Genomic DNA, 18093 nt, shown 5'->3' on the forward strand with positions numbered 1-18093 from the left:
GAGTACCTCTGTTTTGTCTGGATTCAGTTTTATTCTGTTTTTCTTCATTCAGTCCATTACTGCTTTAAGACATTCACTGAGAAGAGAGATGCCTTCTGTAGTCAGAGCTGTAGACCGAGACATGGAGAAATATATCTGGGTGTCATCAGTGTACTGAAAACACCCTGCCTCATGTCTCTGAATGATCTCTCCCAACAGCTTCATATATATATTGAATAGCATTGGGGACAGGATGGTGCCTTGAGGGACGCCAGAATTAAGCTCCTTTTTTTTGCAGAGCAACTGTCCCCGAGTATCACCCCCTGGAATCTGCCCAAGAAAAAGGAGCAGAACCATTGCAATGCAATGCCTACAATTCCTGACTCTCTCAGGCACTCCAAGAGGATGTCAAGATCAATTGTGTCAAAGGCCACTGAGAGATCTAATAGCACCAACAGGGTCACACTTCCCCTGTTGATGCCCAGACGAAGGTCATCAGATAAGGCAACCAACTCCATACACTGTCCTAATGCCGGTTTGAAATGAATCTAGATAATCAGTTTCATCCAAGATGACTTGGAGCTGAAGGGCAACAGCCCTCTCAATTACTTTGCTTAGAATTTGTATATGGGATAATGGCCTATAGTTGTTCATATCCAGAGGATCCAGGGACCCTGTAATATGTGTATTATAGCTATAACAATTATAACATAACTGTGGCCAATCCCCTGCCCATTGCAGGAGTGTGGTCCCCTCTGATCTGAGGATCCATGTGCAGATGGAGATGCCTAGATAGCTCTCAACAGTCCTTTAATGACATAAGTCATCAGATTAAACACTCAAAACACACAGTGGTGTAAGACATATTTTTGGAGGAAAAACTATTTTCATTCAAAGTGCTTTACTACTGTTACTGCTATAAACAGGTGGTAGTGTAGTTGGGAAGTGCTGAATGCAAAATGAAAAGTTAGAGTGCTGTTAATAAAGTGGTTGACTGTGGACACTTTTTTACTGTGCAAAAACTTCCATGCATCTTCATCTTACCTAAATTTCTATATCCCATATATAAAACTCAGAAAGATCTGTTTGACATGATCAATGCACCCCCTTTAATTATTCTACAGCAGCAGTGTCAAGTGCAACAGTGAGGCCATCAATCTTAAATCACATTTTATTACTAAGTGCAAATGAAGCAAGTTGATCTGATTAATGCATTTATAGAAATTTTGCTGTTATGTTATATATTGCACTGACAAAGTTCATTTCAAAATAGCAAGCTGTTCTTTTCTACCTGAAGTAGAACATAACTTCCTTTTTTCCTCCACAGTCAAGGTTTCAAATTCTAAATAAGTAAGCCCACAGCCTCAAGCAAGTAAACAAACAACTCACAGTCTTTCTGTGTCCAGCACTCTTGGACTTTGAGGTAAAATGATGTTTTTCACTTCTTTTTTAAAAAATGTAGTGTTTTTTTTAAAACTACAGCCAGTTTTTAATTGCTTATAAATCCCCCTGGATTCTGTACAAGACAAATGTGGGATATAAATTTAAATAAATTAAAAAATAGACAAAACCTAGAAATTGCAGCACTGTCTTAAACTACATGTGTTGGATTTCCTTGCCCAACTTGAGTGGCTAATATGAACAGAGGGGAAATCACCTAGAACTGGGGGGGAACAAATTGCAACTTCATTCCTTGTAACTATACTTGTCCCTCCACATTCACTGGGGTTAGGGGCACAGGCCCCCCATGAATGTGGAAAAAATGCAAATAACAAAAACACTATGTTTTTACCTGAGAGAACACCTCTCTAGGAATCTCTAGCTCCTCCAGTGCAACTCTGTGGTCAACATTTGCCAGACATTGATCATAGAATTGTACTGGAGGAGCTACAAATGCCTAGTGGAGTGTTCTCTCTAGGAACCTCTAGGTCCTTCAGTGCGACTTTTGGTTTAAGCTGAACACAGAGTTGTGCTAAAGGACCTAGAGATTTCTAGAGATAACAGATCAATAAAATCTATGAATAATCAAATCTGCAAAAGTCAAAGCTGCGAATGTGGAGGGATAAATGTATAGAATCTTCACCAAGGATGAGACAATAGAGCCAGGCATGATATAACACACCTATTTACCAATAATCCCAGCCTCTTGGAGTAACTATGTGGAATCCACATGGCTGTTCATCACTGTGTGGTTTCTAGACCACTTGAGAGTGAGGCAGGTCTCAACAGGCCATAAATTAGGCCTTTGTCTGTTAGCCTACCCTCACCAAGGTCTGTTAAAAAGGACATTTCCAGCAGAAGAGGAAAATGGGTATGCTGACCCATTCTCCTGCAGAATTGGATCTTGTTCCATACCATACTGTCTTACCACAAAGTTGTGATAGAAGTCAGCATTAATAAAATCGACAACATAACCACATGGACTAGACTTTCATAATCTATTATAGGATGGATAGAGAGGCAGCCAAAGCTCAAACACTGAAACTATGCTAGAGGAGTTTCTTAAATAATTCCTAGGAGAATAAGATTAATGGCAGGTATCTGGTACTCAGATGCTCTCAGACCAGCAAACCATCCACATTATAGCTAATGAAACCCAGTGAAATTTGCCAACTTCATTTATAAGAAACATCAGAAGTCATCAAACACTTAAATTAAAATCTGCTGTGAGGGCACCATGGGTTAGGTTAAATATGCATCTAAATATGACTTATCTGTGCTGCATCTAAATATAGCTTATTTGTGCCCTATCTCTATCCACTACACTTGTTCTAGGGGGTGTTTATATCTTTTAAGACAGATGCTAACCACAGAGGATTCAATTTTGGTTCAAAACACATTGCAGAAATAATCCAGTTTGAGATTGCTTTAAACTGCCATGGCTCAGTACTACAGAATGCTGGGAATAATAGTTTATTGTGACACGACAGGTATACATAAACTACTGCTAAGTTTTTCCCATAGGCTCAGTTTGTACATTTCTTCAGTCCTTCTCTTTAGGCCTAGTTCACATCAGAAGCTGTGATGGAGCGAGAGAAGTTTCTACCAACATCATTCCCAGCTGACTGTATAATTTTGATAGCGGCTGACAACGTGGTTTCTTTACTGCACAAATATTTTAATCTGCAACCATTCTCTGAAAATCTAGCTTTCCACAAGTCTACCGAAGGGAATAAATCACAGAATGCATCAAAGCTCTCTAAAACTCTACTGGCAGCTATTTGTACCATTTTGTGTTTGTATTTGATAAACAGATCTTTAGAAACTCACTTTAAAAAAAAAAGATACTTTAACAAGTTTACAGCTCCAGAGACTTTTTATTCAAAGAGAATGCAAATATGGGCAGCCAAAACTACTGTACAGTGAAAGCCTTGGTCCTTTAAGGGACATGGAAAAGGTTGCATATAATCTGATAACATTTACTTACCTCATTGAGGTCATCTTTTGCATTGTAGTAGACAATATCGTTGGTCTGTACAAAAGAGAAATAACAAATGGGGTTAATTTCAGAAAGTAAAACAGAAAAAGACACACAGATGCCTTTGTTTTTGAAAGTTGTTATTCACTGTACTGTACTTATCATTTGCAACCCGAAGATGACTACAGGAATCTAAACTGAAGTTATCTGGAAGTCTTGCTGTCAATGGTATTCGTTGTTGTCGTTATTGTATTGCTCAATATATGTTATCACTTATAATGTTCTTTTCATTATTCGTGTTTGTTATTCTTGTGGTTTTTATTTTTATTTTTTTTATTTTTTGTAGATACCTTTGCTATTCTGATTTTGACAGAACTTTGTATTCATCATTATTCCTGTCACTTGTACATCAGGTTTTTGGGGGGTTTGATGGGTTGTTGTTTTTTTGTTTGTTCTTGTCCTGGTTCATTTCTCTCCATAAATATTTTGATTATATAATATATACACATCTACCATCCCTTTTGTTTATGGGTTTGGGGGCCTTTGGTGCTACATATATATTGCAATTCACTGCACTTAAACAAGTGCTTATTAATTTCTATGTAAAAAACTGCCTGTAAATATCAGCCATGAATATACTATTCACACAGATTTCCTGAAATCCTCTTATTAACTTTTCCACAGTGAGTGTGACAGTACATTACACTTGATGCTAAGAAGACAAAGAATGAAAAAGAAATACATTTTTTAAAAAATATGAATTTACAAAGATGCTTGGAAGAGAAAGATTAGGAGGAAAAACATTCATGAGAATTTATCTCATGAATACAAGTAGTGGAAAAAGAAGGCTAATCCAGTTGTTTGACTGGATATCATACTGCAGCAAAATGAAATGTTCCATTAACAGTATAAACTTTTGCATGTCTAATCAGAACATAAGCTGCACTGAGTTGTGAAATATTCTCCTGGATTGCAGTCTAAAAAGCCAGATCCACTAAAATAAGGAAGGCACTGCCCAAATCCAGTATGTGCCACAGCTGCCATTTTCATCCTTTTTTAGTGCCATAAGGCTCCCACACATGTGCAAGAATACATGAAAAATACTGTCAGAAAGAAGAGTAACTCCAATGATGTGCTTCCCACAACATGCCTCTGAACCATATCTTAGCTCAAAATGTATGTTTTTGGATTATAATAATAGTTTTTTTTTAAGTATTGCAACAAAAAAAATATACCATAGCTTATACCTAGAATATTTCCTTATGATTTGCTCACATGTTACCTACTCATTGTTTGATGATTATGATTCATTCAGTGATAATTTTCAGATTTGAACTAAACCTCACAGTTCAAAGACCATAAACACAGCATTTTAAAAAGTATTTAAATTTTAAAACTGTTGACATAAAGAAAAAAATGTAAGAGAAAGCAAGGCAGAAGGTAGAATACCATACCTTTTATAAGGCAGTATTTTCTCCCTCACAGTAATACTATGGATGAGGGTCATTACAAAGGAAGGAGAGAGTGATACTTAATATCTGTCTTATTTTCCCCATTGCCCTGACATCCCAGGGAAATTGGAGAGTGAACTATGAAACCTTCTCTTGCTCTTATATAATGCCAGGTCAGTTAAAAACAAAGTAAATATAAGCTATGGCCTGCTTACAGATGAGGAGGCTGATCTTTACAGAAATTTGGCTATGAGAAAATAATGGTATCTAATGGTATCTGGATGAAGATAATAATATCTTTTCAGAAGATCATGGTACAACATGGGCCCAAGTTCTCCAAGCATGATGCTGTGTAAGTGAGCAGGTAAGGGAAACTGGGTGGGGAGCTGTGGTCTAACAAAACCATATTAATCTGACCAGACTACCTACCTATTAAGGAGCTGAATTGCACTGTGTAGTATGAAAACCAAGGATACACTAGATGCTGTTAGTGTACTGGCCAACTCACTGTCTATTAGGCTCTTTGACTGAGACCACAGAACTCGACTCAAAGCTGGTGCTTGAGTCAACCAGACTTTTAGATCCATTTGAAACATTCAATTTGAGACCAGTCTGTCAAGCGCAGCTAAGGGGTTCATGGCATCCATGACAAACATGGACCTATCCCTACAGGACTTAGGTCCCACACATTCAGCAGATCACACACTTTTGTGTTTTTTGCAGTTTTGAGCAGATGGATTGGTGGATGAAGGTGATTAACACATCTTCATTGTCATAGACAGATACTTTTCCAGTCAGTATCACAGCTACTATCAGCCCCTGCAAGAATGGTGGTCCTATTAAGATGGTCATCCCCTGGAGGCTAATGGATCCTTTTAGATTCCAGAAAGCTTTAAAAGGCTGTATAGCTGGTATCACTAACCATCCTGTTTAAGCACTGGTCAATAGATGGATCATGTCCTGACTAGGGCTGAAAACACAATCACTCCTAAACATCTCCTCTACTAATTAGACTCCATGGTATACAGAAGACCATAGGGAGCTGAAGCAGAAAGGATAACAACAGGCATGCAGATGGTGGAAAAATCAACTTACACCCCACAAGGCACCACACTGAGAATGTTTTCATTTCTTCAGATTGGCAATATGTGTAGTGAAGAAAGCCTTTTCTGCACATATTGTGTCTGCAAATTTGAATCCAACTGAATTATTCAGGTAGTAAGGGGTCTAACTCAGGCATCTTCCCCCAGCTTGCCAAGAAGCAATGAACAATCATTTCACACTATCATTTTAGCAGATGCTGACAATGGAGGTTTCCAGCAACTCCTTGAGCAGGATTGCACTGGATCAATTTCAGTTGGTAAGTACCAGATATGTGGAGAAGCTGCTAGAATGAGCAAGGACAACAACATGACCTCTTTATCCCTGTCCTGAGGGCAGCTACATGGCCAAAAGGTCCCATCAGCAATGCAGTTAGATCTCACTTACAATATATTTATAATGCATGTCTCAGAAAGTGAGGTTTTCTATCTTGTTTAAAGAAGAAGCATTACAACTGCTACTTCAAAAACCCTCCCTGGACCCCTGGGCTATAACAATTATACATCAGTAATTGTGATTCTGGACATGATGATTGAGAGAAAAACTACATGGGCCAAAGGCATATCAGTATGCTGGTGACATCCAAATATCCTTTCTTCATGCCTTCAAAAAATTGCATCAGCTAAGGATAAGGTGTCTCCTCTGAATGATTACTGGGAGGAAGTAATGGTCAGATGAGGAAAAACAAACAAGCTGATTCCAGACAAGAAAGAGGTGCTCACGGTCAATAATCCTAAAATAGGTTTGGAGGTTTCTCAACCTAGCCAGGGTTATATTCCCTCTTTAAAAAAAATGGTGTCCACAGCTTGGGGGTGCTTCTGGACCTATCATTCCAAATGAGAACCCACATACAGAAGTACCTACTATTAGCTTTAACTGTTAGACCAGCTGCACCTTTTACTAGAGTTGAAAAATCTAAAGACATACAGAGCTGGCAAACTCAAGGCAACATTGCTGCTATGCCCTCTACATTGGGCTATGCCTATACCATGTTTGGGAACTTTATTAGTTCAAACACAGCAGCCACATTAGTTACTGGTACATCTACGAATAATAATATTAAACCACTGGCTGCCAATTAGTTTTCATGCAAGATCCAAAGCATTGGCTGTTACCTTTACAGCCCTACCTTTCAGCCTGGTTACTTTTGAGGATGCCTTCTCCAGTATACTCCAACCCATACACTCAGGTCTCTGCAGGACATTTACTTTAGTCAGTCCAAACAAGGTTAACAATTGCTATCCAGAGGACATTTTCTTTGGCTGCCCCAGATTGTGGAATTACCTGCCAGAGATTCATCAACTAGACTCACTTTCTAAGTTTAAAACAACTGTAAAGGCCAGTCTGGCAGGTTACCAAAATTATTTTTAAATCAATGAAATGTAAAATATTATTTATTGTTTTATATGAATTGGTCTTATATGCTGGTATTATTTGATTAATTTGTTGTTCTCTGCCTTGATCCATAGGATGAGGCATGTAAGCAATTGTGGTTGTCAAGACACACAGACAGACAGACAGACAGACAGACAGACGTGCATCATTAATTGAGAGGCTGTTACCAGTCTAGACAAATATTCTTTCAACAAATTGGCATCTTTTGGGAGCTAATAAGACCTTATATTTTCCCTTCAGTTGGTAATATGACTTGGAAGGATGATTTAGCCCAGATTCCTAAAATCTAGATAAGACTCTCAAAAGGTCTGTTTTTCATGTAACATTGGGCTTGAACAGAAAGGCCAAAATAAAGCTGCTTTGGGTCACTTTGGAGGTATGCTGTTTAAAACATGCCTGCGTCCTAAGAGTCCAAAAGCTGTGCCAAAGCCACGCTCAAGTCTTAAGGACTGGAGCGCAGATTTGGCACAACTTCTGGCCTCTTAACATGCAAGTGTCATTTAAACAACATACCTCCAAAGTGACCCGGAGTATTTTGGCATGTCTGGGCCCATTCTTTGTCAAACCACACTGTTTTCCCCACGGTATTTGTTGTCTAGTAGTAACAGTATTTGGTGAGAGCTTAGATCTCTTTAAACATCTGGCACAAGATAATTATGGCCTTCTCCAGATGGGCTGTTTTGTACGTACTCCGTACATACTAGAGTTGCCTGGGGGTGTCTCTTTTAGACGCCCCCAACCCATTTTGTACGTACAAAATGGTGGTGCCCTGTCCACATGGGCGCCACCATTACGATGTCACAGCCGCACCGCTTCCAAACGCTGTGGCGCAGATGTGATGTCCTGGTACCGTGGAAGGGCACCTGTGGTGCCCTGTTCGCGGCGCCGGAAGGAGCTCCATTTTGGAGCTCTTTCCTGGGTTTGTGTCGCTGGCGCAGCCTTTACACAGCTGCGCCAGCAACACAAAGGAGAAAGGGGCCGAGTGGCCCCTTTCTCCCTTTCCCCGCCACTGTTGGGGTGTCCTTGGGGCTTGAAGCCCCAAGGACACCCCTTTCCAGGCTGAGGGGAAGTGCCCCAAAGGGGTGGTCTGTAAACCGCCTATGTTACTTCCTGGTCCAACTGTATAGCAAAGAAAGCAGCATCTATCGGTCTCTCCTCATCTCTTCTTTCATGTCTGGGCTTGGATATTGCTCCTAAGTCTGTTAAACTAAGGCTATTGGAGATTCACATGCTTATGTCTCTTGTTCTCCCAGTATGGTGCACATACATTATGAGGACCTTTTCCATATTGCCAATTATTTGGTAAGTCTATCTCTAAGCTAGTATTGCCATTTTTTCTCTAAGGCAAGGTGCAATGTATATTCCATAGAACTACTTCATCGCAGATTTGCTGGTGTTCCTTAGGCCGAAAGAAGATGCCCATGTGATAACTTGGAAGTAGAGTCTATGATACATATTTTATTGCACTGCAGTCTTTATAATCAGATTCGACAAGCCAAAATCTATCCATTATTAAGTAAGATAAAATAAAGGTCAGACTTTTTTATGCAAAATTCTTCCTGGAAGACAAATGCCCAAATGTCACCCTTGTAGTTGCCAAATTTCTTTCTGAGGCAGCTAGGTTTAAAACCTTCTATGTACAAAGGGACACTTAAAAGCTGAGCAACTTCTGTGATTCTTGTGTTAGTGTGAGGAATTTTATTTTGGGGAATTTGATGAAATGCATATTTTGATTGAATGCTTAAACTTTGGGTCTATGGACTGTAATAAATTATGGCAATTAATTGAGCAAATTATGGTAATTCGTCTTAATTATTCCCAGTTCATATAAATATATACAAATACATATACATATCCCCAATCACACACTTTATATTCTTTTTCAGTAGACTATTACAGAGTCAGGAATTTGAAGGATCTGAAATATAATTATTAACACCTATGTTTTAAAGAAATGCTAAAAAGCACAGGCTATCATAGTGATGGTGACAAGTAATAAAATACAGTAGTCTCCCTTGTTTTGACTCTCATCATATTATCACAATGTTTTTACTCATTTACCTGTCTTAGAAGAAGTGATTACCCATATATGAAAAATATATAAACTCAACAGATACAGTTGGTTATGTCACAATTCATTAAGCTTTTTTTTCAGCTGTGATCTCCAAGTATCAGTTTTATCAGGAACAATGGGATTCTTTATAGTTTAAAAGAAAAATCTTATATGATATAATATCCCAAACAAAGTACATTTCTATCAAAATCCTCCTTTTCCATTATGGCTGGATTTACACCAAATCCAAGATGGTAAACCTGAGTTTATTGTTTGGTAGTGCAAGTACGTAGGTTCCTATCATCACTAGAAACCCAAGCTAATTGGCAGTGTGTCGATCACTCACTGTAGCCTGGTGGGGATCATATCTAAGAAGCAATTTACAGCATAGCAAACGGATTAAAAGAAAGGATGACAGGAAAAGTTTTAATTTCCTTTTTATCATGCTGTGTTGGGCATCTGAAGCATTGGGCTAACACGCTCACATTAGCGATTGTTCAGGTTTAAAGCACTGTAGGATCCTTTTGAACATCAGCCTTACAAATCATTTCTCCATCTTTGGGTGGTCACAGGCAGAGTACCGGGGGTAAAAAAAAATTGATGTGGCTTCAAAAATAATAATAATAGAAACCTGATTTTTAGTTAAACCATTTCTAGCTTGGATCAATATTTCAAATTTAAATCAGATTCCAAAATATTTTAGAAAATTTTATATGTGTGTGTGTGTGTGTGTGTGTGTGTGTGTGTCTAATCATAACTATCATCTTTAATACTACCATTAATTATATAATCTCTTATTATATTCTGTCAAGAGGATAATGACAGTTAACGAAAACTAGATATAACATGATAAATCCTATTCTGCAGATAGTGTACTCAATGGACATTCTCTCTTTCTCTTTGCTCAAGTATTTTATATTATTGATATGCTTTATTTTGTTTACACCATATCTAGGATAGTACAATGTTACAGTAGGCTGATGAACACCACCACCACCACCAACAACAACAAATAGGAAGATGGAGTAGCTCTGAACAAGGAAGGGAAGTTTGAATATGAATGCAAAGCATCCCACCGGCTTTCTTCTTCTTCTTTTTCTTTCTTTTTTTGATGAACTGAAAATTAATCTGAAACTAATTCAGAATAATTGTTTAGTGTCCATGGCTACCTTTACACTGCAGGATTAATGCAGTTTGACACCGCTTTAACTGTAATAGCTCAGTGCAATGGAATTCTGGGTTCTGTAGTTTTGTGTAATATTTAGCTGTCTCTGTCAGAGAGGTCTGGTGCCAAAACAAACTAGAAATCCCAGATTCCATAGGATAGAATAAGACTCCTTGTTCACCTTGCATTAAGTTTGTATGGTGGCAGCAGCCTCAGTCTTTTCATGAAATCTACATCTCTGAATATGTATTATGGTTACATTAAACAATAATGTCCTTCTACTTTAAAAAATGATTATTAAATAGTATCTTCCTCATTAGCAATTTAAACTGTAACATACATCATTTAAATTGAGTCCTTCACAGAAGCAATTTAAATCATGCTTTAAATCAATCAATTTGATTTAAATCAAATCAACTCTGGTTGAAAACATATCAAAGATAAATGGGAGGAGGAGTGGACATTTGACTGAACACCAATTGGCCAGGTAGTTTACATTTCCCTTTTAAATTAAACAAGACCAAGCTGCTGCACTCAGAAGAACCAGTGCACAAATCCGTTAGGTCCATTTTCTTCCGCATCTGAATTTTGCTTCTTTTTAGAGGGGTAAAATCTGATTTTGAAAATGAACCAAACATTCACCCCTATCTAGTAGTGGTGTGCATATCAGACAGTTTCACTCTCTTCCACATCCAAATTTTAGCAAAGACTGTTTTTTAAAAATAATGGAATGAGATTCCCGCTGATCCTATGCAACAGATAATTGAAATCTCTTTTGAAATGGTGCTCAGAAAGTTGCAATGTGTTAATATCCTATGGTTCTCAAGGACATGGGGAGATGGATGCCCTAATTTGCAGAGTGAGTTGGGGTTGTCTCTATTAGTAGTTTAGTTTAGTGTATTGTTTATACTTTTGAAGTGTTCAATGGATGTTATAAATCAATAAAATATTAATAAAAGAATCACTAAGTAAAACTTTTTCTAATATGGGGAGTAGAAAAACCTCACTTATTTATTACTACTTGTACTACTTCTATTTGCTGAAAGAGGTAACAACCTGCCTGCATTCTACAAGTTACACTATGGATCTCTTTTGTATAAATAAGGCAGATGGGATTACATTCTGTCTTGAGGGGATGTGTAGCAGGCTCCCAGCCAACAGCCTAACAGGAAAAGACTCATACGAAGACTGGAACACTTTGTACGGTCAAATTTCTTATCTATTTCCATAAGCTAGAGAGAACAACAAACAAATATTAAATTGGATCCTGTATGCCAAGTCATGTAACCAACTAGTCTATAATTTCCACAACACTTTCCTTGCTTCACCTTGGATAATTCCAAGTATAAGCAAGAATATTTGGTTCCTGTGCTCTTATGATTGCTATAGCAAGCCAAGTTTGTCTACTTTTGCTAACTTATATACTTTACCAGATAACGTTGTCAGGGACAACTGGCTTCACATGTGCCTTCACTTTATTAAGTAATACTCCTTCTAAAGGAATAAATGATAATTCTTTTGTTTGTCCTAACAACCCACTGAATCACTGGGCTTTACCCACTGAATGAGTAAACCCATTAAATCTACAGGATTTATGTTGACTCAGCAGTCAACAAGTAATGTATTGTTCCACTCTAGGGAGTACTAACCTAATAGTTGCTAATAGTACTTTTGCAAACAACCCTACAGTCATGAAAACACAAACAGACATGACACTATTCATGTTAATTCCCCATCTTTTGTTGGGGGGATGAGCAGGGGGAGAGATGGCATCTGGCAGAATAGGTCAAGACATTCTATAGCTGTTAAAAATATATATAAAAGTCATGATCCAGCTAGCATCAAAGATTATAGGATACTACTAGGAAGTTATGCTTGAATAATAATGAGGGTATTCCATGGATGAATCAGAGCAGATTGTTAAAGACTCATTACTTACAAGTTCTGCAAAGAACAGACTGATGAGCTCAACCCCCTGCACATCATTTCCTCACTAGAAGATTGGCTATCATTTTACATAGTGCTGTGTGAATGTTTTGAGGGCACATTTTTCAGTGCTTTCCACAATTAATTACCTGGTACTAGTTTTTTTAGACCAACCGAGGGTGAATATTTGGTGACAAAGCAATAGAGCCCCTTGGCACTGGCTGTGTTGCTCTTACAACTACCTTTGGACATTGTTAGTTACACATAACTAGTTAATTGTACTAAATCCCCCTTTCCAATAATGAAGGTATATTTGGCCAGTGTCCAGCATTCTATTTTTGGGAGCACATGTTGGAGCATCGTGTAGCCTTCCAACTCCAGGGTTTCCTAGATGAAATCAACTATATTGACTGGTTTCAGGCCTGGTTAAGCGATAGAAATAGCTTTAGTTCTCTTGTTGGAAAAATCTTTACTGGGAACTAGATGTGGGAGTTTATCCCTGCTGATTCTGCTGGACCTCTCAGAGACTTCCAGTGCTATGGACCACAGTATCTTTCTGGGCCACATTGGTAGGATGGAAGACGGAGGCACTGTTTTACAGTGGCTTCATACCTTCCTGGGGTATAAACCCAGAAGATGGTACTGGAAGATTCCATTTGGATCCAAGGTCCTCGGGGCTTTGTTTTGTGCCCTATACCAGTGATGGCGAACCTATGGCACGCGTGCCAGAGGTGGCACTCAGAGCCCTCTCTGTGGGCATATGTGCCATCGTCCCAGCAGAGAGTTTGCCAGAGTTTGTTACTAGAAAGCCAGAGGGACATGGCACTTTGCAATAAATAAGTGGGTTTTGGGTTGCAGTTTGGGCACTCGGCCTCGAAAAGGTTCACCATCACTGCCATCCACATGAAACTACTGGGAGAGGTGGTTCAGAGGAAAGGGTACTGGGGTAATCAGTATGCTGATGATGCCCAGCTCTGTTTCTCAAATTTGGAATGCTGACTTGAACTCAGCACTACAACATAGATGACAATCAAAAAGCACTGTCAGATTTTGAGTTTCTGTTATGATGTTCAAATGAATTATGGATGCCACATAGACATTCTATTTTAATGTTTTATGTACAGGCAAACATTCCTGTGACAGATACTGTAAGACATCATGCACAAACAGTTGAAAGTACACTGACTGATGGAACATAATATAGCATCATCTAATTTCAAAGGCCAGTGGGTGGAAATATCCCTCCATCAATCTATTCCTTGTTATTTTAAAGTGAGCTGAGAGCTTTTCCTCAGAAATGTTGGGACCATAGCCCACATATTCACCTAGTCATATCTCTTTCCCTCCTTAAAGAATAATCAAATTGCAGCACTATTATTGCAAATGTTCAAGGCAAAACTACAGGAGGAGGAAATGAATGATCATTCTGGCAGTTACAGCTGTCAAGAGACAGTATTTGTGTAGTAGCTGTAATGGCCACAGCAGTCAGAAAATTGAGCAATATTGTCTGGTGACACTGAAGGGCTTTTTCTTCTTTGCTCTAATGTGTTTGCACTATCATTATTTCTGGTTAAGAAATGTGGGTAAATGATGTAATTACCTTGTTTATGTATTGTGGCATAAATGAAAAGCAAGAACAACTGATAACAGGAAATATGTAACAGGATTTTAACCTAAGCTCACAGTGCATTGAACTGCAAATCAATAATGAAGTTATATTTAAATTACATTTACAACGGTAACTTAACCATTTAACAACTTTTAAATTTGCCTCTCTAGATTTAGTACATGCTCCTGATCGTAGCAATTTGAATCACTTATTTTACGTGTGCAATTTAGACTTCTGTTGATGTAAGTGTGGCACTAGCCATTCAAGCCACAGCATATAAACAGAGAGTGTCCCAGAAGCCAAATAAATAAATAATTTTAAAAATTGAGAGTTTGCCATAACCCGCTAGGAAATAATTTTATAGGGCTAGAAAATAGGAGAGGGATTTCTGGAGCACTGCTGCTAAGATTCCAAAGGCTGGGGGTGCGGGAGAACAAAATAAGTCTAAAAAACTGCGGCTGAGCTTCTTGAAGGGCAAGAAGATGGAAGAGAACGCTCTAAAGTACTGCTACTAAGAAGCAACAAGTACAAGTCACATTTTAAAAAAGAGGAGAGATACTTAGGGCAGGAGAAAGTGTGGGAAAACTAAAGAGGGCTGAGGCACTGCTGCAAAAATTCTGGGATGGGTGGAATGAGAAAGATCTGTCTTAAATAGTACTAATAATATTCTTGAGGCAAAAAAAAGGGGAGCATGGACAGTTTTAAGTATGGATCTAACACCCAATGCTGGGTACAATTCAGTTAGATGATAAGTCTCATTACAGGTTAAGTTTCCCTATCTGAAATGCTTAGGATGAGAAGCATTTTGGATTTAGGACATATATGTTATTTTGGAATATTTGTATATATAATGAGATATCTTGGGGATGAGTCCCAAGTCCAAACATGAAATTCATTTACGTTTCATATATGCCTTGAGCACATGCTATGAAGGTAATTTGATACATAATGTTCTTAATAACTTTGTTATGAAAGAAAATTTGTGTCCACTGAACTATCAGAAAGCAAACATGTTGCTATCTCAGCCATCCACACAGACAATTCTGGATTGTGGAGTATTTCAAATACTGGAAGTCTGGATAAGGGAGATTCCTGTATTAGAATGTCCTAAGCTGCCTACTGACATGTGGCGTGACCTTTCACACTATTTGTTATTGTTACTTTCTATGCAATTAAAAAGCACACACATAAATACACTGCTATAATCAAACGAAATACAACTTATTGTCCCTGGTGCCAGACCCATCCCCAACCAGAATGTCCCTAATCAGGGGCAGATTGGCCACAAGCCATGTTCCTTCCCCATGGTCATTTCCAATTTCTTTGAGGACTTGGCTGGCACTTGAGGAGCATCTACTAAGTCCATTTCAGGAGGGTGTGCTTCATATAAAGCAGACCCCCTTGTTATTCAGGATAACTGATTGGAATAATGGGACATTCTTTTTAATGTGTCTCTCACCATCCCAGGGGAAGACATATAAGGGAACTTCCCCAATCCAAGAAGCAGAGCCAAGGATGTCCCACAATCTTCCTTGGGCCACCCAGGGAACTTTCATTTGCCAGATAGCTATAGTGTAGTGTTGTGGTTACAGCTGTGACACAGCAGGTTCAAATCACTAATGAAATCACTTGATATATTCTAAGCAAGTTTTTGTTTTTGTTAACTGCCTTCATGGCTTTGACTTATGGTGACCCTATGAATGAGAGACCTCCAAGCCACCCTATCCTCAACTGCCCCACTCAGCTCTTGCAAATTCATTGCCATGGCTTCTCTGACTGAATCTATCCATTTGATATGCTCTTATCCTATTGCCCTTTACCACACAGTATTGTCTTTCCTAGTGAGTCCTTTCTTTTCACAATATGCCCAAAATAGGTATCTTTGCTACTAGGGAGAGTTACCAGCTCTCAGTCTCTGTCCCCTCTGCCATAAGTAATACATGGATGAAAGCTTTATATGTTACGTAGTTTGGTAGGAAGTAGCCTTATGTGTGTTCTGACACAATAGGAAGCAAATAAATGGAAAAGAAAAAAGGCAATTTCTTTACCAGAAAATGAAACAAAGAAAAATCTGCAGAAATTAAATGAGAACCCCTGTAATCCATCAATTTGTCTTAAATTTCAAATGTTACAGTGCCTATACTAAGAAGATTTCTTAATTAGTTATTAAAGGATAACTAATATACATTCAATGATTCCAAGCATGTACTCTGGTTTATGAATATGGATGGACGGATGGATATAAAAGTCATCTCTACCAACCTGGTCCTGAAAACAAATCTAAGATGCATGACCAGAATACTCTTGATTAAAACAACTTCCAGATATATGGAATCTTGCTGTGGATGATGAAATATTCAATGTTTCATTTTACAACACTTGAAAAATGAAGAAATTGTAACGATTTTGAACTGATAAAAGCCCCATCCTTACTCCTCTACACAAGCTTGCTACATTTGCTTAGCAAACTTTACAGGAAGCCTATGTTTGATTTTGTTGCTGCTAGCCATATTGTGGGGTTTTCTCAGCATGATTTGTTCAGAGATGGATTTCCCTTTGTCTTCCTCTGAGGCTAAGAAAGTGTGACTTGCCCAAGGTCACCTAGTGTATTTTCATGGTGAAATGGTGATTTGAACCCAGTACACTAAACCAGTGTAGTGGTTTAAGCATCAGAGTATTACTCTAGAGACAATAGTCTGATGCTTCAACCACTACAGTAGGCTGGCTATCTAACTCCATTGCAAGCCATCACCTAGTCACTGAGGGTGGTTCACTGGAAATAGCCCAAAATTTTCCTAGTGACCAGGAAGGTGGCCTTTTGTCTGACCAGATTTGATTTAAAATGTGTTTACAATATTACATTTAAAAATCATTTCTCTGCTTTTCCTCTTGTTGGCCAAAATGTTCAAAGGTGGAAAAACATGGCCTTTGCAATGTGCACTCATTCACTATAAGACAAACTGTGGTAAAACTGATATTCAAAACATTAAAACAAGGATTATAATAAAGTGTTGTTTGATCTTTGCATTCGTGACCATAGCAGAAATCTATAGGTAATAGTCTGGTTTTGTTTCTGGTCTAAATCCAGTTGGTAACAAGTGAAGGCTCACTGAACGAACAGGTGAATGATAAATCAACAGATAGACAAATTCGATTGATTTGATGGGTCTACTCTATTTGTTACTAAAAATAGGATTCAGGTCTCTGTGCTTAACTGAAATAATTATATCTCAGCCTTCAAATCTCTGCTGTTTCAAATGAACAAGTAGCATTTGAAAGGGGAAAAAGTTTACTGCCCTTGAGTCACCCTCAATTCATGGAGACCCTATGGTTAAGACATCTCCAAGACCCCCTGTCCTCCACTGCTTTGCAGGCTCAGGCTCATGACTTCCCTGATTGAGTCTATTCATCTGGATAGACTTTCTACTACCTTTTACCTTTCCTAGTATTGTCTTTTCTAATGAGTCATGCCTTCTCATCATACAGCCAAAGTATACCAGCCTCAGTTTGATCATCTTCACCTCCAGGAAGAGTTCAGGCTTGATCTGTATTAGGACCCATTTGTTTGTCTTTTTGGCCATCCACAGTATCCTCAAAACTCTTCTCCAGAACCATAGCTCAAATGAGTAGATTTTCTTCCTATGTTTTCTTCAATTCCCACAGTCATACATGGTCATGAGGAATGCAGTGGCTTGGACAATTCTGACTTTAGTGCACAGTTGCATATCTTTACACTTTAGGGGATTTTGTCTAGTTTTTTCATAGCTGTCCTTCCCATTTGTAGTCATCTTCTGATTTCTTGACTGCACTTTCCATTCTGATCAATATTTGATCCAATATTTGAAGACTCACAGGCCTCCATATATGTTAATAGAAGAGACTCCCCCCCACCATTGTTGCCCAGGGGGGCACCAAAGAGGGATGCCCCCTCTCCCCTATTCTTTTTGCCCTGGCAGTTGAGAATTTGCAAAGGTAATTAGGCATGACTACAGGATT

At 38.5% G+C, this 18093-nt stretch overlaps 1 protein-coding gene across 4 annotated transcripts in view; it reads right to left on the bottom strand.

Annotated features, from left to right (window-relative positions):
* The window catches only part of CACNA2D1 (calcium voltage-gated channel auxiliary subunit alpha2delta 1), a 463694-nt gene that overhangs the window by 216278 nt on the left and 229323 nt on the right, over positions 1 to 18093 (bottom strand). For all 4 annotated transcript variants that reach the window (XM_089524632.1, XM_089524630.1, XM_089524631.1 and 1 more), the window contains exon 5: positions 3407 to 3451. In XM_089524632.1, the coding sequence (XP_089380758.1) occupies positions 3407 to 3451 (45 nt within the window). The remainder of the gene's footprint in view (positions 1 to 3406; positions 3452 to 18093) is intronic.

Source organism: Sceloporus occidentalis, unplaced genomic scaffold, assembly GCF_023333645.1.
Source record: "Sceloporus occidentalis isolate IW3139 unplaced genomic scaffold, rSceOcc1.0.p SCAF_5, whole genome shotgun sequence".
Classification (NCBI taxonomy): domain Eukaryota; kingdom Metazoa; phylum Chordata; class Lepidosauria; order Squamata; family Phrynosomatidae; genus Sceloporus; species Sceloporus occidentalis.